This window comes from Triturus cristatus, chromosome 2_1 (assembly GCF_964204655.1).
Source record: "Triturus cristatus chromosome 2_1, aTriCri1.1, whole genome shotgun sequence".
NCBI lineage: Eukaryota > Metazoa > Chordata > Amphibia > Caudata > Salamandridae > Triturus > Triturus cristatus.
In genome coordinates this window covers 1,070,763,752-1,070,789,010 of record NC_140581.1, presented here as the reverse complement: position 1 = coordinate 1,070,789,010, position 25,259 = coordinate 1,070,763,752, and the positions used below count along the sequence as shown (strand labels likewise).

The window sequence follows — 25,259 nt, the reverse complement described above, 5'->3', positions numbered from 1 at the left end:
TCATTCTGACCAACAAAGTGTTGCTAGGGAATCTGGGTGTGCCGCTCTCATCCTCCGGTACATAGGAATAATGGTCCCAGTAAACAATAAGTAAACACACAAAGTACATCAATCAAAGGCAATTATTCAAAAACACATATTTTGGTTGACACACGGTGTTATTTAATCACACTGGACGTATATACGTTAATAGTATTATTCTATTGTTTTCAAAAGTGCCCCTAGAGTAGAGAGGAAAGACAGGGGGTGATTTGTTTAGAAGTGAGGATAGAAAGGTGAGTAGGAAGTGTAAATCAACACATATACTATTTACAAAAAACACGGCTTATATCTAAAACCCAACAAATTTGCAATATACCAAAACATTAACTAGCCAATGATTTTTGACATTGACACAGTGACGGATCGCTGTTGATCAAACAGGCTAAAAATAAAAGATGCTGAAATTTCGACCCCTGGTTGGTAGGTTAATATATGCCTTACAGCGGGGTCTTCATCAGGACAGGGTCAAGGGGGAAGGGGTTGGTCCCATTGGAAAATCACTCCACAAATGTTGGAGGGATGGGTGTGGGCACGTGGGCTTCAAACAAGGTGGGAACGAGAGCACAGGTATGAGAAAATGTACTGGAAAATCTGCCCCACGAATCCGCTGGGCCTCTGAATGAATCCGGTTCTGGAGAATTCTGGGACTCGAGGGAAACAACTCTACTGTCTTCTGATCGTAATTTTAAACGTCTCGGTCCGTGTAATGAAGCGAAGCGTGGAAAACGTCTTACTCTATGTTGGAAAGGGGGCACAATTTAATTATTGCTGCTAATCTAACTGGTAGTTGATGGAATAACCTGAATTCCAGTCGAGCCTGTGCCTGAGGGATGAATTGCAGGATTCGAAAAATGCCTTTAAAAAGAATGGATTGCTGTAGATTCCGAAAATTTGCATCATTACCCTTAAAAAGTTCAAAGCCATAAGTGAATGTTAGAATGAACTTGGTGGCAATTACTTGTAAAAGGTGAACATTAGATGGGCACCCAATTTTTGTTCATAATGTATTAGGTGTAAAACATAATTTGTTTGCTTGGGCTGGTCTTTTCATTAGATGCTCTTTGAATGTTCATTTGTAACGGCAGAGTGGTGGTGCTGAGGGTGTTGACTAGAAGTTCTTCGGTGGCCTTGATCCACGTGCAATGGGGGGCAATGATGATGGTGGTGTATGGTGGGTGTGGTGAAGGTGTGATGTATACAATGATGGTTGGTCCAGGAGAATTCTGTGGTGTGGATGTAGTTGAAGTTCCCGCTGGCGGAGAAGACGGGCTTGACTGTGTGTTCGGCTATGTGGTTTGGTGCAGCGACTAGCTGCTTGAGTCCGATGTTGGTGAGGTTCCCCAGGTGGCGGGTGGTATTCTGGGCACCAGGGTTGTCCAAGTGGAACTTGAGGTCTCTGAGTAGGATGTAGTCGGTGGATGGTAGAGCCTGGGGTGCGATGAGGTCTACAATGGCATTGGTGAATAGGGTTTCATGGCCCAGGGGGCCTGTAGACGAGGGTGCTGCGGAGGATGGTGTTGGGGTTTGTCCTGATCTGGAAGTGGAGGTGTTCCATGGTCGCTGTTGGGTCATTAGAGTTCGTGGTCAATCAAAGTGTGCTTTTGTAGATGATGGCAATGCCTCCTCCTGGACGGTCGGGGTGGTCTTTGCGGGTGAATTTGTAGCTGTCAAGGATGGCGATGATGATGGAGTGGAGGTTGGACCAGGTTTACTTGAAGAAAGGCATGTCTGAAGATTTATGTGGCGTAATTGTGGAGGGACCACACCTTTAGGCTGATGCAGTTGAGCCGGTCGGGTGCGCTGTTGGTCGGCTAGGCAGCAAGAAGCACTGGTGTGCTGATGTTGCAGGCGGTTCATTTGCAGTTTAAGCAGGTGCAGAGTGCAAGGGTATTCTTCGGTGATGCTAGATGGCAGGCAGCATGGGGTCTAGGGTTGAAGGCGAGGAGGGTGCTGGTGTCGCAGTGGTGGAGTGTGCGAGAGACAGGGACACGGGTGCTGGGTGCAGTACAGGGCGGACGGACGCAGACAGGCTTGCCTTCAGGGCACCAGTGGCACGCCCGCTGTGCATTGCTGCACAGCATCCACCATTAGGCAGTGCTGCAGGGGGCTGGACAGCTGGGAGGTGGGAAATGCAGGAAAGGACATTGGAGGGGTGAGGAAATGGGGGATCGCAGCGGAAACGAGGGAGAAGATAGGGAAAAAGGAACTGGAAAAAAGCACAGGAAAAACAAGTCCAAACAAAGGAAAAATAATAAAATACAAAGGTAGAAAAGCAACGGAGAAGAGCAGAAAGATGAATAGGAACAGCCAAAAAGAGGGACAGGAGGGCAGTCAAGCTGCAGAGCAGTGACACTCTACCACTGGACCACCAGGGACCACCAGGGATGAGGCTCAGTGAGGAGACTGTGGGTGGAGGAGGGACTCGAACACCTGACCTCCGGGTCAGAGGAACCAGCAGCAGCAGATGGGGACAGCAGCAGCAGCAACCAGACAGCGCACTGCTGTGGAAAGAGGAAGTCTACTAAGGGTTAGTGCCCCGTACACCCAAAAGCAAACTAACAGAGGGCGAGGAAAGGTAGCAGCATCCGGTTGCCTCTTCCGATCTAATAGTGGCGACCAGATTCCGTGTTTCTCAGTGAGTAACGGCGGATAAAGCTGCATACCCAAGATTCTGGGCCAGAACTGGTCCCTGTGCCCCTGGCACCCACTGCCACCAATGGCCGATCTCAGTGACTTCAGCCAGTTAGTGGAGTCCCCCACCCGTCTTGTGTATTGCCCTCGGTGATGTAGGTCAGCTGCAGCGCAGGGATTGCTAAGGGCACAGTGTGCGTCACCCACAAGCACTAGGCCTGGGCCCAACTTGCGACAGGGCAGCCTGTGCTACGCATCCCACCTTCTTCTCACCTGGACATTGACACCGGTGCTCAATGTGCTGCACTCTCTCCAAATCTGTGACTCAGCCAGCAGGAGCCTCAGCCAGGTGGGATTTCACAAGCCTGGGTACAGCAGTCACTGCAAAGTCCGCTGGGAAAGCTGACAATGCACGTGATACCACAGGGTCCCCTTAAGCATGAAGTTGCAGCTCTCATGCCACACACGTTTGGCGTAGCTCAGGGGCTTCACCCTCCACAGCGAGCGGCCTGCGCAACATCTTCCAGCCTGTGATGCAGAGAGGTGGGGCCCACCATTGGTAATCTCCTCTGTGCACCCCGGTGTAGTGGTGGCGCCTGGTATGTGATGCAGACCTCCCTATGTTGGTGCGCAGGAGTGTCTCTACTATTCACAGCTCCAAGGTGCCCCAGGCGGTCTTCTCACACAGGTCTCCTTGCGACCTGCCAGACTTCACCACCAGGTGAGGGCTATTCCCGATGCCTCAATGTCTACCGCACAGCAAATCTACAGCACCTCTGCCTCCTACTCCAGGTCACAGACGCATGCCCAGCGAGGCCTCTGGGCCCCGGGGACTGTCCCCGCTGTCAAGGTTTTGGCTGCCATGGTGTGTCAAGGAGGGCGCTATGAAAAGTGATCCATCAATCGTTTTTCCCAGCAATGCACCTCGTTTCATAGCTCTAGCCCAGAATCTCTATTTCCTCCTCCCCTGGGACTCCGGCTGGAATCCTGGCTGTTGGGGGGTTGTTGATCTGTGCAGCACTTGGCCCTGGCTGCTCTATTCTGCATTCCATTGGTTTTATTGCTTATTTCTCATTTGGAGGATGACTTCTACGCTATTTTTGCCTCTAGGGGCAAAAAGAGTTACGTTGGGCCGACTAACGTGAGTTTTTTGCTGCTAATGGGCCTTTTGTCACTTTTCTCTCGCTAACTTCAACATTTTTATTGCCTTGACACTAGTGTTAGCAGCAGTTTTCACCGTGGCTAGCTTTTACTATCGCCATGTAGCGACGTATTGTGAATACATCGCTAACAGGGCGATAGTTTTGGTGCTAGGCCACGTTAAGAAAACTGCTGCTAACTAACCCAAACGCTAGTTAGAGGCAGTTCTTGTACACATACCCCCAAGTGTTTGCACCAATTTTCATTAAGTCCTGCTAACAGAAGTGGCGATCTTAGACATTCATGTTTATGCCGGAAAAGTGCTGCTAGCTGCAGTTAGAGGCAACTTGTACATACGGCGATAAAAAAAAGCCGCTGCTTCACCTCACAGCGTGACAGCGGCACTGACGCGGGATCGGGAACAGACTCTACGTGATCTTCTTGATCTTGTGTTTATTGATATATATCGCTTTGGTTAGAAGGATTGGGACTTCCACTCATAGGACTTGGTCACTGCTCCCTAAGTCTGGCTTGACATGGGAGGCTGCCTCCCTGAGTTACTTAAGGATTTCCTTGACCAACTCTACCCGCACAGTTTAAGAACATAACATTCCTCCTGTACTGGAGGGTCTATCCAAAGATCTCTACCACTGGGGTGGGCTGGCGATATCTTGGCTGGGTCGCAGGTTGCAGTAATGCAGTGAAGATGAATTACCTGCCCCGACTATTGTATGTGATGCACACTTTGCCAATCTGGATCCCCTCTGACACTATGCAGCACATTTAAATACAGTTACTCCAATTTGTATGGCATAACTTCACGCCTGAATACTAAAAGCAACTATTTATAAGAAAATGTGGGACAGGGGCTTGGGTTACCCAATATAGAAAACTACATACATGCCTCCAAACTACAACCTGCTGTGGATAAGCATCACCTCCCCTACATCAAGCCTTGGATGCTAATGGAACAGGGGTGCTCTACTATCCCTTTACATCATTTCATGTGGATGCGGGCCAGAGATCATTTCCTGCCCCCACAAAACACACTGTACGCCACCGTGACTCTGTTAAGACACTGGATAGAATTAATTGTTACCAGTCAGCCAGCACATATCCCTCACCACTTTCCCCTATTATACAAATCCTGGAGTCTGTGCTGGGTATGCTGGATACCACTTTGCATATTGGGGAGGGGGGGCCCACTTCTGAGTGACATATCAGGACGGGGTAATGTTAGACAGGCATACATGCAGGGAGTGCTTCCATATGACCACCACAGCCAGTTTCACCACAACCAACTCCTCTACTGGGCAAACACATCCTCTGTGAAGGACAAGGGCAGTAGAGCCAAAACATCTCTTGAACAACTCTTTGCACAGAGGTCCACTAAGGAAGGAATTACCCGCCATAATTCCGCTTTATGTGGCCTGTTTCAGCCGTGGCAACACCCATACTAGTCACAATGGGACCAGGATATAGGCACCACTATAAACGACAATACTTGGCAGTGGCTCTAGGCGTGCACAGCCAAGACCTCCATCTGTTTACACATAAGGCCAGTTTGTACAAACTCCTTACGAGATGGTAGGTCACCCGGGTCTGACTGCATACCATAGTTAGGACTCCCGACCTCTGTTGTGGAACCAGGAGCACCTACCTACACATGTGGTGGCATTACATACAAGTTAATTACTTCTAGGTGGCGGTGCTCCTCTTTATCCGCCAGATTTGTTCGCTGACTCTGCCGATGGACCCACTGGTTCTTTTGTTGGAAGAGGCTGGAGAAGACTCAGTTTATACATGTACTACCCCTAGGGAAAAATTACTCACTTTTTATCTCCTGGTGGCAAAATTAACAAAAGCTCACACCTGGAAGAATACCCACCCACTGAGGCTCAACCTATGGTGGTCCAAGGTGTGGCACATATATGCCATGGAATGCTTGACTGTGATAGTCACAGACAGAATATATAAATTCAAAAGCATTTGGCTGCCTTATAAGACTTTTATTAGGAGGAACAGGGCAATGGTGAATCCAACCATCACCATGCCAAACATTCTACAACAAACCCATCTAGGCGGACTAGCGTAATCAAAAAGCAGATCCGAAGAGAGGAATGTATGAACCACTATGATGTGTTTCTGGTCATACAACCCTGTGTGCCAAAGACCTACATGATTGATGGTCCTTTCTGTAGTAGTGCTGTGTGACACTATATTGTTTTGATTGCCAGTGTGATGATACTGTCTCTTTTGTTGCCTTTCCCCTTCTTCCCCTGGCACAGCAACCGCTCTGGAACCTCCTCTCTCCCTTTTTTCCACTGTTTCCATTATATAAAAATTATGTAAATAAAGGGTTTAAAAAAAGAAAGTATTGGAGTGGTGCACATTAGTTTTCAAAGCAAGTTCACATAATTTCATGAACAATAGAGAGAGCAGAGAGTTGAAAGATTTTCTCCTGGAAAACAGAATTTAAATGGCTGGGAAAAAAAGATAAGTGGTGCAGTATTAATTGTTACTTATTATTGTCCATTTCTAAACAAAAAAGTCACTTGAGTTTCACACTGAAGATTAAAAAATGAATTACATTGAAGTCTACTTCCCAAAATGAAAATCATGATTACAACGGTTCGGACTATATTTTTGAAAAGATCAAAACCATCAAAAATGGAGAACAAAAAAATCAATGACCCAACACTAAAACCAAGACAAATTGTTACCCTATACCTGAAGCTAAACCTAAGCCTAAAACCAACCTTGGCACTATGCCTAACGCTTACTCTAACCCTGTGCCTAAACCTAGCCTTTGACTTAAGCTTAAAAAAACCCTAAAAACTACTTCCAGTCCTTGCCCCATCCTGAGAATAATACGAACTAAGTCCCTGAAAATAATCCAAATTCAAAGTTTAGTTATAGATGTTGACAATTTTTGTAAACAAACACGTTTTCAATGTGAATCATTTCACAATTGTAGTATTTCAGCTTTACATTATTTGTCACGATTCGCTCTCTGCACTCTCGTGCCCTCCTCCAGGGGGCTGAATTGTGGGACTTTTCACTGTTATAATATGCTTCTGGACCCTCCCCTTCATGCACATACTGACTTCCAGCCATTTGGACTCTACTTGAAATGTCCATCCATTCCCAAACCATGCTGGGTTTTGTGAAAGCCTGCCTGCTCATGCTTGAAGCCAGCCTGCTCATTCCTGAAACTCTATTACCTAGAATTTCCTGATCACTGCTTAGTCTCCTCCCCTTCAGGTCAAGGAAGGGTGGAGGAATACAGTTTACCTCTAGCTGGCTACTGCTAGCCTACTCACACCTGATGCATATGATTGCTGTGAGCACTTGTAAGCCACAGCTCCTTTCAGTCCAGGGTTGGTCATTGTAGCTGTGTAACATTGACACCGACCCTTGTTTCTTGAACTTTTGATATCCTTGATTCCAGGGTTTTCTGAGCTTTAGTTATTCTTTGTTCCTGAGGTGCTGTAGTAATTCCCTGTTCTGAACTAGCACTGCCTGCAGTGCTACCTCGGCCCTTGAGCTTTTGCTCAATTCTAGTTCCTGCTCCAGCACTGCCTTCAGTGCTACTTTGTTTTCTTGATTCCTGAACCAGCACTCTTCTGGTATACCCTTGTAGCCTCCCCCTTCTGCATATCCTTTTCCAGTCTCTGCCTTTCTTCCCACTTCCTTGGTTCCAGTTCCTAGTTTGCTGTCTTTCTATTCCTGCTGTCTTGCTTCTATTACTTTGTTACTTGCTTTCTGCCAAGTGTGCGCTGTGATTTTCCTTCCTTTCCTGTTAAGCACTCCTCCTTGATAGCTCCTTGTCTATTGTGCTTGTGTTTAGTTCCACACCCTTTTTGTTACTGCCTTGCATATTCCTGTTTGATCACCAGGCTATGTGGGCACAGCTGACAAACTAGGTGGTGTTTCTTGTTCACTGTGAGTATTGTCTTTGAGTTACATTTATAACTTCACCATAGGTATCAGCTCCACAGACTTTGCCCATGCATACATAGCCTATATGTGGGTATGTGCAGTCAGTATCTGTAACAGCAACTGTGGGTGAGGAAAGTATATGTCTTGAAAGTCCGTCATGGGTTTATTTATACTGAACTCTAAATTGCCTTGTGAGTTCCCATCCTTTCTGAGTCTTAGCCATCTTGTTCACTTGTGCAGGCTTCCCCTTTGGATCCGTAATAAATCCAGACGAAGTGATGATTCTCATGAAGCTTTAATGACTTTTACCACCGACAGGTCTCTTAACAGGTCTTCTCACCAACGTCTCCTCTGCCAGAATGTCCATCTCATTCAGAATCATGAGATGCACATTCTGTCACTAGGACAACAACAAGATTCCATTACAAGACATTGAGGAACATGCAAATTACAACACATCCCCCTTACAACAAAACAAAACTAAAACAAAATAAATTATACAACTTTTTGCAGAAGAAACAACATACCCACAGTCCCACACAATCCCAGGACTTAAAACATTTGAGGTAATAGATGTTAATATAAAACATAATCCTCATATTTTGAAGGTATGAATTTCTGTCTACATGATCTAGCAACACAACCATCCTTACCCTCTGGAACACAACTAGGAACACTGGCTGTACCCTGATTCATACCATCGAACTTAACCAACCTTGACATACTCCAAGTACAACCATTATTCAAAGTAACAACATTTTTCTTAATCCCCGTGATGACAAAAGGACCAGAAAAATTTGTCAACCCTTTAAGGCAATGTTTCACCTTCTTCACCCAAACTTTATCACCCACATTCCACACCTTCACCTTCACAGATCTTTTGTCATCATAACGTAATTTGTATCTTCTTTGATACTCAAGAAGCTTAGTTTTTTTCTCTTCCGCACTCACACCCTTGCTCACCCACCTTGGAAGCCAAACAGGATTTAACTTAGAACTCGCCAATCTTCCTCTCAACGCCTCAAAAGGAGACTTTTGAGAAATCACATTGGGAGCTGTACGATGCGCCCACCAAGTTTCTCTCAACACCTCTCCCAAAGGAACCTTGGTATCCAAAGCCCTCTGGACACAACTTTTGACCACCCTATTCATCCTTTCCGTGAGACCATTCGCTTGTGGGGAATATAACGCAGTCTTTTGATGCACAATACCTAAACCCACAAGAAAATCTTGCATCTCCTGCGAGACAAATTGTACCCCATTATCTGTCACCAGGTACTTAGGCACACCTTCTGAAACAAAAACATCCTTCAGAAACTCAATCACCGTCTTGGAATTCACAGTGCCCATGCACTTAGTGACCACCCATTTAGAGGTATAGTCCACCAACAATACAACAAACCTCTCCTGGTATGGCATCAACTCCAAAGGACCCATGATATCCAACCCCAATTTAGTCCAAACCGCATCTGGAACTTCCACTGGTGACAAGGGAACTTGGTTGGTCACATGAGACTTGTCATTGTTAGCACACAAATGACAATCTTTCACCACAGACTCCACCATGCTATCCATCCCTGGCCACCAATACCTTTCCCTGACTCTCCCTTTCGTGAGACTCCTACCAAGATGCCCCTCATGAGCCAAGTTGATTACTTTATCTCTGAGAGTAACAGGCGGAACCAACCTATCACCCCTCAATAACTTGTCCTCACAAAAAGTCAAATCATCCCTAACACACCAAAATGGCTTTAAAACTGGATCAAGATCTTGAAAATTAGGCCAACCTCTAGCTACAATCCCCCTCAAAAGCAGAAAAACTTCATCTTGAGCAGCACCAGACGACCACTCATCCTCAGAAATCGCCTCCTCCATCACCCAATTCACACATGGTGGCTCCTCCCAGACCTCATTCCCACCTACCGGTAGTCTAGACAGACAATCAGCTGACTTGTTGTTCAAACCAGGTATGTAATGAACACGAAAATTGAATTCTTGTAGTCCTTCACTCCACCTCTTAAGTCTGGGAGTCAAATGATCACTGTGGTGACTAGAGTATATTTGAACAAGAGGACGATGATCACACTTCACCTCAAACGGAATCCCCCACAAGTAAAACTTAAAATGGGGTATCGCCCAATATACACTCAACGCCTCTCTTTCAATACACGAATAATTAACCTCTGCATCCCTAAGGGCTCTGGAAGCAAATGCCACAACTTTCTCCTCCCCATTCTCCACCTGCGAAAGCACCGCCCCCAAACCCTTAAGACTGGCATCAGTCGTAAGAATGGTCTTTAACCTTGCATCAAAATGCCCCAAAGTTGGCATGGCTCCAATCTCTGACTTAACCAACTCAAAAGACTTCTCACACTCCGGTGACCAAACAAAATGCGCTCCCTTCTTTAACAAAACCCTAATCGGTTCCACTACACTGGCAAACCCTTTCACAAATTTGGAGTAAAACTCCGCCATACCAAGAAAAGACCTGACCTGCTCCTTGTTCTCTGGAGCAGGAGCCTTCATTATACTCTCTGCCAACTTAAACTTTGGTTGTATGCCATCACCAGAAATGACATGACCTAGATATGTTACCGAATTCAATCCAACTCTACACTTTTCCTTCTTGAGGGTGAGACCTCTATCCCTCAGCTTACTCAATACCAACCTCAACATTTTTTCATGCTCACTTCTACATTTCCCGTAGACCAAAATATCGTCCTGAAAAAACAAGACATTGGGAAGATCTCCTAGCACCATCTTCATAATCCTCTGAAAACATGCTGCTGCCGAAGCTAGCCCAAAAGGCATTCGCAAAAATCGGTAAGCTCCTAAAGGAGTAACAAAAGATGTTAGATGTCTCGAGCTTTCATGAAGCTTAATTTGATGGTACGCAGACGACAAGTCCAACACACTAAAAATCTTTGCCCCCTTCAACAAACTAATACACTCAGATATGTTTGGCAAAGGCTGTCGATCCACCCAAATCCATTCATTTAACCCACGCAAGTCAACACACATCCTCACAGCAGACCCACCATCCTTGGGTGCTAAAACTATCGGAGACAACCACTCTGATGCCTCGATCTCTTCAATCACCCCCAAACCCAGTAACCTCTTCAACTCTAACTTTAACGGCTCCATCATCAGGTTCGGTACCCTGCGCACTTTATGTACACAAGGTCTGGCCTTATTTTTCAAAATAATTCTGTGCTCAAAACCAATCAAACATCCTAAAGCATCAGTAAACACATCCGGAAAGTCCTTGACCAACTCCTCATTGACATCCCCAGCACCAATTGACGCAATCTTCCCACATGAGCACATTTCATCCAATAACATGACTTGGTTTTTCGGATTGGAAGCATTGGGATTCAAAATTATTCCCAAATCACGTTGATGCCTCCATCCAAGTAAATTATCCCCCCTCACCGCAATGTACACTTTTCCTGTTATCTCTTTCTGTTTAAAAATGATCCTAGCAGTAGTATAACCCACAATGTCCACTCGAGAACCCCCATAACTAAAAGGAGCAATATCTGGAGGTTGCAACACTACACTTTCCAACCCAACTACCTCATCCCAGATTTTGTTACCAATTAGTGTGAATGGAGAGCCAGAGTCAGCCATGACAGTGAAATTGTTATTATCCACCAAAATGTCACAAAAAGGCATAATCACCTTCCCGGAATCTACTTTGCCTTCTACCACTGAAATATTTGATATAACCAAAGTACGAATCTTGTCAGAAGAACTTTCCGCATTGTGACTTTTCCTTGCAGACTTACAAACCCTGGCATAATGTCCCTTAACCCCACAATTCAAACATACTGAGTCTCTGGCATAACAATTAGGAAAATTTGAGGAATGCGAGAAACTCCCACATCTGTAACAGCGTACCCTCTTAACATCAATGCTATTCTTCACCTCCCTATCAAAAGTACCCTGTTGGCGAGGATCACGCTCACTCCGCACTTGAGTATCCTTCTCTCTATTGCCAGCAGTATGTGCATGAGTGTTCTTGAGAGTACTCTTATTCTTTGATCCTGACGACACTTTGGCAATGCCATCAGAAAAAACATTCTCATCATCATACTCTGACATAGAGTGCACACTTCCTTGGGGTCTTTTCACATTATCACTGTGGGTTTGATCAATATCCTCTTTGTCTTTCCTGATCTCCTTCACCCACGAGGATGTATTCTCTACTCCTTCCACAATTGCGATAGCTTCAGTTAGTGAGGGGTTTTTAGACAGTAACTTCCCTTGTACCCTTGAGCTATTGGTACATCTGACGAGTTGATCCCTTACCAAGGAATCTGACAACTCTCCAAAGTCACATGTACGTGCTAAAGTTTTTAAAGAAGCTACATAAGTACCAACTTTTTCAGTAGGACCCTGAACTCTTGTGAAGAACCTATGACGTTCCAAAACCACATTAATCCGTGGACCAAAATATTGTTCTAACATAGTCATGGACATTTCATAAACATCTGATGGTTCTCCGTCCCCATTACCAATAGTTAGAGGATCCATACTGTCATACGTGTTTCTGCCTTCAACACCTAAATTATGCAATAGTATTGCTTGTTTTCGTACAGCAGAAAACTTTTCTCCCCCAATGGCCACTAAATAAGAGTCAAAAAGATTTCTCCATCTTTTCCAAGGAAGAAGCGGTTCCCCCTTGTCTGATAAAAATGCTGGTGGTTGAGACATGCTGGTGGAAGCTGCCATTCTTTATTTGATGAGGTATTTAAAATGTTTACACTCAAAAGTCAAATGAATTGTCTCACCTTAGATGTTGTTCACCAACCAGAAACCAGTTTCTGAAGAAAGAATCAAGAAAATCGCTAAACGCGATGTTAAATTAGTTGCCCAATCCAAAATGGCTGCCACGCTTACTGGCGCAATGTATAAACATAGCCCAATCTAAGATGGCCGCCACGTTTAATGCGTAACGTAACGCGAGCGTCAGCGTCACTCTGTAACAATCCACGGCGTTGTTGAAGCAGCACTTGCTACCATGGAGTCAGCGCGCATGGAAGAGCCCTGAGAGGATCGTTGTCATGGAGCCAGCGGCGCGCGTATGTGCTCGCGAAACTTCAAACGCGTAAGTGAGCAACGGTTCACCACTCCCAAAAAAAACCGAATCGCTGTAAAATCGCTGTAATATCCTTGCAATATCCTTTGTAAATCCAAATAAATCGAAACCAACAGCTGAACGTAGCCTCGTAGTGGCCTCGAAATAGCCTCGAAGTTTGAAGTCCAAATCCAAATGGGTTCGCAGGGGAATCGGTGGTAGTGGCTTGTCCCCAATCAAGCAACTCGTCGCCAGTAATAAATCCAGACGAAGTGATGATTCTCATGAAGCTTTAATGACTTTTACCACCGACAGGTCTCTTAACAGGTCTTCTCACCAACGTCTCCTCTGCCAGAACGTCCATCTCATTCAGAATCATGAGATGCACATTCTGTCACTAGGACAACAACAAGATTCCATTACAAGACATTGAGGAACATGCAAATTACAACAATCCCTTTTCTTCTCTGACTTCCTATGTGATCCTGGGCAGCACTGTACTCCTCTTTCTGCTTATATTTTCTACCCAGTCCCCAGTCCTTGCCCAAGTCCATGACTGTGTTTCAGACATACTCCCAGACAGTCCCTGACATTATTGGCATTTATGCATCAGGTGTTCTTTTTAAATATTCAGTCTTCATTCAGTCATTTCTAAATCTATTTAGGGACAATTCCAGGGGAAGGTTTCCAAAAATACCTCTGTAAACTCCCCTCTAAACAACAAAGGTAAAAAAACACACATTGTACAGGTGACCACTGGTACAGTAAAGATTGAGCAGCAGTTTTGGCTTTTCTGGCGAAGACTGCAGGAGAGCAGTGGTAAAGGGAGAGGACAGAGGTATTATCCCGCTGAGTGCCCGACAGGCCAAAAACTGTTGTTCCCCCCTTTTTTCAGGAGAGGAGAAGGGAGAGAAGCCAGCAAAAATGAAGCAGAATTCCAAAAAATGAAACCTACGAGGCAGGCAAGGGCAAAGTCAAAGGGTGTGAAGAAGGGTCCAACAAAGGCCAGCACTCTAGTCGAGCTGCCCTATAAGGACATTGAAGACATGGTAGCGGGAAGTTAAAGAGCAGTGGTGGCAGTAAAGGCCATTAAAATCACCACCTGGAAGGAAATCCCACACACCCATACCAGGAACAGGAGAGCGTGTGTTACAGGTCTGGCACTGGCAGAAAGCACGATAGTCTGCCCACAACAAAATAATGGTCAAGGGTGGCCTGATGGTGTAGTCATTCCTTATTTGTAGGCCTTGGGATGCAAAAAAGCAGGGCAACCTTAAGGAGACCGCAAGGACATTTGGGGTGGCCGTAGCAAGGGCAAAATGCTCGCAGCCCAGTTAGGGCAAAGGCCGACCATAGAATGTTAGCACAGGTAGCAAGTGAAGCCTAGAATCCTGCAAGTAGTTGCCTCCATAGAGAATCCAAGCGGTGAACAAAACAAATGGTTTCTGGTGATAATTATGATGAGAAATGTTAAGAAAATTATGTCTCAAGTTGATTTCCACCTGAGTGGAGGAAGGTTTACTAAAACTGTGGTTGTATAATTCCAGTAATGTCTCTGCAATGTATTGTCAAGCAAAGAGGACGTAGTTGCAGGGGTTATTGTGTTGAATGAAATTACTGTTCATAGTTCTGAAGCTTACTCCCAACTGAGAAAATCTGAGCCCATCTACTTTCTGCTACCCATGGATCTTTGAGTATATGAGAGGCAAAAGGGAGAACTATTTTAAATCTTTAAGTTTCAATATGTAACTCAGTACGCCGCACAATAACCCAGTCCACAACTGGAGAAAAACAATTGTGGGATTTTTTACATATTCAAAAATAAGCTCACATAAACTACTCTTAGCATGAGCATTTAAAAATACAAAATTAGTAAAAATGTGTCCAAATCTCCTGAAGAGATGAGCTTGATACAGAAGAGAAAATATGACCAGTTCAATTATTACAAAATAAACAATTAAGAAAAAGAAAGTTAAATCAAATTGCATTAATTGAGTTTCAGCAAGCAGCATTAATCCAACCTTTTCCTACACTATCCTAGCAAGGAACCCCTATTCTAACAGATGATCTTCAGGTTCGAAACCAATATCAGACAAAAGGAAAGAAAGGTAGCAGTAGAAGTACTTCAAGCATGGGTCAAGTTGCATGAAGCCACACATGCATAGGTCTGAACCCTATAAAGTCTCAAAGGTGTCTGCCTCTCCTAAGTATCTAAAAGCAATATCAACTGCATTCCAATAGAACATGTTCCACGTGACCTTTCCGCGAGTACTTTTCCATCGACCAGGCTTGATTCTTCCAGCTCTCTTCTCACACAAATAAGCAATCCTCTTTGTCCTAGGCCAATCTTATTTTCCTCCATGGGAACTCATCCCTGTGCTTGTTACCACATTTCTTTTGTGCTACTTTGTACTTTCACACCTCACAAACGAACAAAACAATAACTCTTCTATGCTAAATAATATGGCTTTATCCACACCTGCAGTGAGGACAAAATACAGCAAAAACATTCCACACTGAAGGTTAAGCACAAATCAAATGTCAACTGCATTGTGTACATGCACTGAAATACAGTTAGGCTAGAATAAATCACACAAAGTTAGAATAAGACACGCTAGGCCTAAAATAATAGCCAACTTAATAAATTCACTGGGTTGCATAAACACACACACATTTTCTCTGTAGCTAATAAATGTAGATAATTCACCAATATCTTATTTCCACTAGTCAGTCAGTCAGATCACTTTATTGGATACTTAATTTTTTTTAAGATCATAAAAGTACAAAATGCACAATATACAGTTAAAAGGAGAAAAATACAGCTTTCATGATAAAAGTAGTAACAGTAATTTGATGACAGACATTAGATTTTACAAACAGGATTAAAATACATATAACGTGATTCATGGAACAGAGTGGTCCAGCCACCTAGTCTTCCATGAAAGAAGTAGATATAAACCACAATATAACATACTAATTAATTGGGTAGTTATTGTAAAAAATACAAAGCTGGAACATTGAGGAAAATAATATTTACACATTAGCGGCCAAATTAATATTTTGCAGTGCGCTTTATAAAATTTACAAAAGAATACAATATGTAAATTTGATTGGGGGAAGGAACCATCACAGGGACAGGGCGGCCATTCGGCTAAGGAATAGGTGCCAGCCAGATAGGGGAACACAGAAGGAATAAGGTTAAGACGAAACCGTACCAAAATAAAATCGATGGTACAAATTAGTCACAAGTGATAAATATCCCGGGGCGCCATCCTGTTCAATAGGGCGCTCGAGACATAGTTTTAGAGATGCTTTTGAGGAATTTAATTTAGAACGCTCCAAAGCCCTTTGGTTAAAAAATAATATTTTTATTTCTTTTTTTGATACTGTAGTGCAGTTTAAAGGAGAAGAAAATAAACAACCTAAACCAAGGGAGGTGGGACTGTTTTTAATGTATAAAAACCATGGGTTTCTTAGGGCGTCTTACAGTCTTCTATTAGTCTCTGTGTACATTTTACTGAAGTTCTTCTCCAGATAGAGAGCTACAACAATATGGGTGCCAGCCTAATTATGTCATCTATATACGGGACATCTAACTCGACATGACATACAAAATTGAAACAGCTAACTGGGAGGGCAATAAGTCTCTTCCAGAAAGAATTTTCGATAGTCTGGAGAGAATGGGTGTTAGTATATCCCCAGATTCCTGTTCCGTAGGTTGCCACTGATATTGACTTGGTAGAGTAAACCTTTTTGATCATCTCAAGGGGCTTCGCAGCTAATTTCTTTGTAAAGGAATTGAGTGCTATTATACTTTTCTCTAGTGCTAGGCCCCTAGTTTTGATCATATTAGACCAAGAAAGTTATCTTTCAAAGGTTATTCCGAGATACGAGAAAGTATCTGTATGGGCTAATTCACAACCTTCTATGTAGAAGTGTGGGACCCTCCTCGCTCTAAGTCCGGTTATTAAGACAAGAGACTTTGTCTCGTTTGTTTTTAAGCCTAGACTGTTCATGTAGTTTACATATGTACCCAATAGTTGTTGTAGGGGTCGGCCAGTACGGGCAATCAGACCAGCATCATCTGCGTATAGCAGAATTGGGGTGTGCATGTTCTTAATCAATGGGACGTCTGGGGTAGAGCTCAACAGGGCTGTTTCTACCCCATTTGTATAGATGGAAAAAATGAATGGGGCAAGAACACACCCCTGGCGCACTCCCTTCAAAATTGGGAATGACCTAGAGCACTCACCCTGATTTCCACAGATACTGATGCAGAAGAATAAAGTTGTCTTATAAAGGTGGGTATCGCTTCGTCAATACCCATTTCTGCCATTATTTACCAGAGGTGGTGGTGGGCTACGCAGTCGAATGCTGCTTAAAGGTCCATGAATGCCAGGTACAATTTCTCCTGCTTCACCTTGGTATACTTGGCCATTAATAAGGTCAGGTTGAGGCTTTGATCTTGAGTGCCACTCCCCTTTTTGAACCCGTATTGTACCGGGCTCATTATGTTGTTGTCAGTGGCCCATTCCTCAAGTCTGTTGAGTATAACGCGACCCATCATTTTGGCAGTGCTATCTAGCAGGGAAATTGGGCGATAGTTTTTTGGCTGGGCTTCGTCTACTTTCTTATAAATTGGCACGATAATAGACATCTTCCACGATTCAGGTGGACCCACTGTGGTAATTACATTAAAAACATCATTGAGCACCGGCCCCCACAAGTCTGGGTGCTCCTGGATAAAATCTATTGGAGTGCCATCCGAACCAGAGGCTCTGTTGGTAGAGGACTGTGAAAGGGCCAATCTAATTTCTTGAAGGTTAAAAGACAAAGGCAAATGTATAGAGTGACTATTTGATGATAACTGACTAGCTGAATCCCTCTATATGAGAATTAAATATAGAGGAAAAATGTGTGATATAAGAATCCTCGTCCACATGACACGCGATACCCGGATCTTCAGGAGATTTAAGAAATGGGGCATTAATGACTCTTCAAAAATCCCTAGGGTTTTTTGAGAGAGCCGCTTGATGGAGTTTCCCCCAAGTATCTTCCTTGAGGGTATTAGTTCTTTGCTTCCTGGCCTCAGAGAAGCAGTGCAGTAGGGTCTTGACCAGTGCTATCTTGGGGTAGATCTTAGAGCTTGATGTAAGTTTGAAAGGGCCTTCGTGCAGGACTGGTCGAACCATTTAGGACCTGAAATATTAAGGGTTCTTCTCTCCCTTGTTAGTAGCTTTTTTGCCTCTGATACTATCCTCTCAAAGGCTGTCATTGTTGACATTGGGTCAGGGGTAACTGCTAGACAGATCATAATGTCATCAAGACTATTACAGACCGCCTTTCTAATAAGTTTCCCTTTATCTATCATTTCCAATTGTAGAATTATCTAATTTGTCCTTGCTATCTCTGGGTTAATGTGTCTTTAATGCTCCAGAGGACTTCCTCCCCATACCAGATTAGCAATTATAGCGTGATGGTCACTAAATCCATATGGCATGACTGCAGTGTTAAAGGTAGATTTACTCAGAGATGAAGAAATCAATAGATAGTCTAGAGTTGAACCCTGGCTGGATGCTCCAAAGCTGTGCTGGGGAAAACCAGAAATAGGATCAATGGGGTTCATGATTTCCAAATCATTAATAAAGATTAATCTATTCAGAGGATCACCATAGGCGTTCTGTACAAAGTGGGGAGTTGAGTCACCTAGGTCATTAAAAATACCGCATGCTGTTTTATATGGTAAGGTACAGCAATGTGCGTTAAAGTCACCTACCCACAGAATTGTTGAGGGCTGCTTAAGACTCTTAAAAAAAGTATTAGCGTCTCTTTCCAACCTATCTGCAATCTCTTTCATATTCCCCTTAAAGTGGTTACTATAATATTTAATTAGTAGATTAGTATCATCACTTACTTCTTTTAAATAAAGGAATTGATAGTAGGGAGAGACATTCAAATAGGATAGGACTGCTAATTTTTAGGTTTTTTTTTAACTAGGTTAGAATACCTCCCTTGGCACTTCCAGAAGCAGAAGGGCGGGCTGGAGTATAGAAAGAGCGATAGCCGTCTAGATAGATTGGACCTATTTCCCATGTTTCCTGGAGACAGACCAGTTCGTATTTATTAATGATTGCTAACCAATCTGGATTAAACATTTTGGACTTTAGTCCGGCAATATTCCAGGAGACTAGTTTGACATGTTCGATAGAAGTGGCCATATTGTTGGAAGTTGCTGCAGAAGATTTAGGGAAATTGGGCCCCAGGTCCCTGGAACTTTGAAGTAGATTAATATTGGTCCCGCCCCTCCCTGTCAATCACACCCACCCACATCTATTAGGGGGCTAAAGTGGTTGTTAGTAGGGAGGTCAGTAAGAGGGCAACCTGGGGCGCGATGAGGGATATCATGATATTTTTTTTTCCATGTAAGATTGAGTATGGTTAGGCCGTGTTAAAGGGTCTTTCCGGTCTATAGAAACCAAGAGGCAATGCAAACATCTGGGTTTGTTGAATAGCTGTATCAGGTAAACGCCCAAGCAGTTGGTAAACCAGATGGTGTGAATTAAAATTAACAACCACTCAATCCCCCTGGAAGGTCTTCTTCCCTACCCATGCCACCCGTCTTGCCATTAGAATACATGGTAATCGCTCCCCTCTACCCCCCCCCCATGTTTACTGATCCAGTGACATGATTTGGCAAAAAGCTGGTCCGTGGTTTCTACCTGAGTGGCCGCTAACTTAGGAACGTTCGCAAGGATTATAACATAGGGGCAGGCAGTAGGGGGAAAGTCCAATCTAGAGTCACAATATATGTTTATTGCATTTGACACTTCAATGTCACAGTCTCTAGGGCGTGTCGCTGTCGTATGGATAGATGGTAAAAGTGAGCTAGGCCCCCTGTGAATGAAGAGGTTGGTGTGGGAGGTGAGTATCTTGCAGATTTAAAGGTTGAAAATGATTCGCAGCTTTGCCGGCCCTCATGTCCCCTAGTTGAGGACCTCTTAGGCTAAGGGCCTCACTATCAAGTCTCCCACTGTCCCATATGGTTGAAGAATAATGAGGTATAACACTAGTCTCTGGGGGCAGGGGTGTCACCATAGCCACAGCCCCAGCCAGACTACGACCATTGGTGCTTATTATATTTAAATTCAAAGTCTCCAGGATTGCCTCTATTTTACTTAATCTATCCTAAAGGGGCTGTAGTAAGCGGGTGAAGGACTGCTCCATTTTTGGTAGTAATATGTCCATAAAGGGTATGGGGGCTGTTACAACCTCTTGTGTGTTAGTGTCAGTTGGGTTCATAGCTAATCTTCCACCTCCTCTTTTCCTTTTTGTTGGCGGCTCATCATAGACAGGCGGGGAGTGAACTCTGACATTAGCTCGGGGGTTTTGGCGTTTAGAACGGTTTACAGTTTGCTTAGGTGATAAGAGGGGAGGCAAGTCATCCACAGGTACAATCGTTGGCCTGTGTTAGTGCTGTCAGTCATACAATCAGGCACTACTAGATCTCCCATGGATAGTCTACGCTCCACAGTCTGGATCTCTTTGTTCAGGGCATCAGAGGCTCTTGTGAGAAAGGCATCTAGAGTATTAGTTGACACACCTCCTTTGGTGGTGGGTTTCCTTTTGCCCATCTGTGTCGCCCTGGCCAGATTCTAATTCCAATCTTTAATACCAGGTGGTGAGATGGAAAAACTTAGAGGGGGGGCCCAGCCCAACCTCCTCTGGGCTCTGACGGGCGTAGACGGGCCTGCAATTGGCCCGGGCTTGCCCCGTGCGTGTCCCGCTCTGCGGGAGATGATAGCCCCTTTTGAGCACCTCCAGGCATGAACAGCAGAGCAGGGCAGAGCAAAGGTAGCGGTGGCAGCTCCTGCCTCAAGGCTTAGTGGGAGTTGGAGTACCCTGATGTGTGGCTTGGCGTCCCGCGCTGCGGTAGATGATGGCCCCTTTTGAGCGCCTCCAGGCGCGAACAGCAGAGCAGGCCAGGCAAAAGGCGCGGTGGCAGCTCCTGCTGCAAGGCTTCATGGGAGTTGGAGTCCCCTGATGTGTGGCTTGGAGTCCCGCGCTGCGGGAGACGATGGCCCCTTTTGAGCACCTCCATACGCGAACAGCAGGGAAGGGCAAAGGTCGCGGTGGCGGCACCTGCCGCAAGGCTTCGTGGGAGTTGGAGTCCCCTGATGTGTGGCTTGGAGTCCCACACTGCGGGAGACGATGGCCCCTTATGAGCGCCTCCATACGCGAACAGCAGGGCAGGGCAAAGGTCGCGGTGGCGGCACCTGCCGCAAGGCTTCGTGGGAGTTGGAGTCCCCTGATGTGTGGCTTGGAGTCCCGTGCTGCGGGAGACAATGGCCCCTTTTGAGCGCCTGCAGGCGCGTACAGCAGAGCAGGGCAGGGCAAAGGTCGCAGTGGCGGCTCCTGCCGCAAGGCTTAGTGGGAGTTGGATTACCCTGATGTGTGGTTTGGAGTCCCGTGCTGCGGGAGACGATGGCCCCTTTTGAGCGCCTCAAGGGCGCGAACAGCATAGCAGGGCAGGGCAAAGGTCGCGGTGGCGGCACCTGCCGCAAGGCTTAGTGAGAGTTGGAGTCCCCAGATGTGTGGTTTGGCGTCCCCATTGACATGTCCTCCAATGACCTCAGTTTCAGGAACAGCCTAAAGATGGCTATTGCATTTCACTTCTTTAAGCAGCAGAGGTTGCAATCCATATTTGAAGGCCACTCCCATTGGCTGACTACACAATTGAAGCTCCAGTTAAGTTACAGGTCAGGCACGCCGTCCTTTCATGTAAGTCTCCACTCAACTGTAGATATTGAATGGCATACAGTGTTGTCATTTCCACTACATTATTAATAATAGATTCTATTTCACGTTCAATTATTTAGACTTCGACCTACCCACATAAGTGAATTACTCACATCTTAATATCACATTAGCCCTTTATTTCTCATAAACTCTAACACGTCCCTTACAATATTTTCTATTAGCCACGTTTTTAGGCATCAAATTTAATCTTGTTTACCTCTACATGAGATGTTCTAAATGAATGTCACCACTTCTTTAGTAAAACTAGTCACACATAATATTTGAGTGCGAACTGTAGGTGAATATGATGCACTCCTATGTTTTCTGACATGGAGATCAAAATATCACTTCCCAAATCGTTTATCAATTTAGTTTTGGAAAATCGTTCAGTATATATTATATGTTCCTAAGGTTTCATGAGGCTTGAGAAAATTACATTTTAAAAGTTGGTACTAGGCAATGGTATTAAATATCAGATCAGGGCTGAACATTTCTACTGGTGGATTTTTAATTGGACAGTGTAATGCAATTTGTTCATTCTTAATCGACAACATGGAAGAGAGTGACAACTGGACGTTTTTACAGATTTATGTTTATATACTGTATTTTATCATTTGAGGATTTAGATACAGTGGCCAATGCCTGGATTACTTACTGGTAATCTTCATTACTCCCATTTCTCTTTTCCTCATACCGCTCCTTTCATCCAAGCACCTTTCCCTGATTCCTCTTCAACTACAATCCCTGTGTTAACTTGCTGGTATATAGAGGTTGAATGTGTGTATTGCCTTCTCTTTATGGTGCCTCTCTCTGAGCAGAAGAGGCCTGCTTGGGGAGATTGTGATTGTCTTCTTATGGAGCAAAAAAGGAAGCTGGAGTGAAGTGAGATGTTTCAGTCTAAAAGATAACAGGGGAATGAGGCTGTAATGCAATGGGAAATGGGTATTTGGTTTTACTGGACCTCTTAGCAATTTAACAGCTTTTTTTTTTTTTTTTTTACAGTTATGGAGAAACTAAATAAAATCAATGTTTAAGCTTCGACACCGCAAAGTATTCCACATTTTCCACCTCATTGCTGTCAAGAAAGATTTTGTGAACCCCTACAGATGGTCAGCAGATGCCCTTCTTCTCAGGGCTGTATTACCATCATTATAGGCCCCCGGGCAAAGCAGTGCATTGGGCCCTACCTACACCACCACTCAAAGAAATAAAATTGTTTAACGGAAAATTAGTGTTAAATTCTGGTCTGTATGGGGCCCCTATGCTCATGGGACTCATGAACAACTGCCCAGCATTCTAGTATTTTTGTCCACACCCCAGAGACAAAAAACGTTTCTATTAGCATGGGGGAATTCTTCTCTTCGATCTTCCATGAGGAACATGAAAAGTAATCAATTCTACATACCCGTGGCTTGTTTAGCTTTACGTATACACTGTCAATGGCCGGGGTGGCTCGTCGGGTCTTCTCAGCAGCAGCTGAAACAGAGAATCTTCACTAAGCAGAGTTATCATGCATATACATGTCAGAAATGATTTGCAAAGTGCATTCCAATACTTTCAGATGTTTTTTCCCACATGATTTACGCCAACTACATGTATAACTATCAGAATGAAAATTATGGCCTGGGTGAGCTATTCAGGTCTGATACGGTCATGTGATCTGTGGCACCACACAGCTTTCTGTCAATTTGGGTAATACTAGAGGTGTGGGAATTTGTGGGCCTTATTATGAGGTCTTGCAACACTTTTGCGATGCCGGTGTGTCACTTTTTGTGACGCACTGGAGGCGTAAAAAAATGCACCATGTTGCCCCCTATTTACAAAGTGACGCATCTAAGCAGATGTGTCACTTTGTAAACCTCTGCACCACATTATACCTGCGCCAGGTATAATGTATTCTGGTTGGGCGTTTCCCCCAAAAAAGCCATGTAGAAGTCGTGCATTGAAATCTATGAAATTTCGGTGCGCCACTTCTAGGAGGCCATTCCGTCAATTCCTTAAGCCTGCCTCACAGCAGGCGTAAGACTGACGCCGTGCTATAATCATAAACCTCCCCTTCGCTGGAGTTGCATCACGCTACCGATACAACTCCAGCAATGCATTAGTTTTGCTCCGACAGATAAGTCAGTAATACTGATTATATCCGTCATTCCTTGCGACATGATGCGTCATACAGTAAATATGACGCATCAATCATGTCGCAATGAGGGCGGAGTGAAAACTATTGCATCGCAGCGATGCGACTGTTTACATAAATGAGGCCCTTTGTTTTTTTCTGAGAAATATCCATAATTTCATGAACTTAAGTGAAATGCATTTTGTTGTTATTCGAGACACATTTTTTGAGAATATACCTAGGACAAAAAGTCAGTTAAGTAACTTGTTGGCTGGTTAGAGGAGAAAGTATTTCGTTTTTTAGTTGAACGAGTCTCCCACGGGCAAAAATTAGGCATTATTTCGTGTTATGGGAAGTAGCCTAAAATGTCACACTTTGCACATAATATAAAACGTAAGAGTTAAGCAAGAATATGCTGGTGTAGCAAATAACTTGCAGGTCTAGTCTATTCTGGACTTAAGAAAAATAACTCTTTACCCCCCCTACCCGCCCTCGTTTTAATTATCAGTAATCTTAAAATATTAATTTCATAAAAAATACATCTACTTTTATTTACTATTCGTTATTATCAATCATAAGAAAAATATGACTTACCTTTTGGTTGATGAACGATGGTTATTTTATCTGTCAATGAAAGAAATTGCTTGTAAGTTCATGTTGCCATTCGCTATCAAAATCTGACATACAGAGTGTGTATATATATGTGTGTGTGTGCGTACATGCGTGTGTGTGTTTTGAACATGCTGATGTTATGGCTGTAGTAATAATCTACCATTAACATAAATGAAAAAAAGGCAACACCTTTTTTTTGTTCCTCCCACCGTGTCTATTACTCGAAATGTTTCGGAATCATTGTGGGTGGATGATATGTCTCATAGTTTATGTCTCATTAGGCCAATATGGTGCAAGTTAGCCCTTACAAAATCAGGTACTTTTTCGAATGAGTTCTTATTTGCACGTGGTGTTTATGAGCTGGTCGCATGAGCGCAAACTGTTAATTGAGATTTTGCCGTTTTGGAAGAAGCATGTATTGAATCATTTTTTGCACCCAAGGCTCAGCAACGAAACGAGCCCAAGCAAAGCCAATAGGTGTGGCAGTGATGCACTTACACCTTAAAACAAAGGCATTCAAACACAGACATGCACTAATGCTGCTTACATGCTCTAGCTCATTAAAGCTATTGGCTTTGACGATAACGAGTGCTATATCAGGGATTGTCGCAGTCTCGAGGCACATTATTGCTCAGTAGCGCCAACAAAATCGCCTGCATTTTGGGAGCCCCCCAGAAAACCTCCCATCTGCTCTGTGCCTCAGTGGCAATGAGAGTAGCAGCTGATCGATAATCCAGTTCACCTTTCAACCTCTCATTCTGTGTTAGATGGTCTCCCTTGACTAACGGAGAGTGTTATCAATAGCAGCCCTGTGGCATGGCTGATAGAGTTGAAGTTGCCTTTTATTGGTAGGGGTGCATTATAATCACGTATAGACTGCACGCGCTTATAATCATTTGT

General features: G+C 44.2%; 1 protein-coding gene across 1 annotated transcript in view; it reads right to left on the bottom strand.

Annotated features, from left to right (window-relative positions):
* BANK1 (B cell scaffold protein with ankyrin repeats 1) overlaps window positions 1–25,259 on the bottom strand; it is a 2,329,074-nt gene that overhangs the window by 82,546 nt on the left and 2,221,269 nt on the right. Inside the window, exons 14-15 of the mRNA XM_085636022.1 lie at window positions 24,342–24,371; window positions 23,037–23,107 (exon numbers count right to left, since the gene is read on the bottom strand). Of these exons, the coding sequence (XP_085492148.1) occupies window positions 23,037–23,107; window positions 24,342–24,371 (101 nt within the window). The remainder of the gene's footprint in view (window positions 1–23,036; window positions 23,108–24,341; window positions 24,372–25,259) is intronic.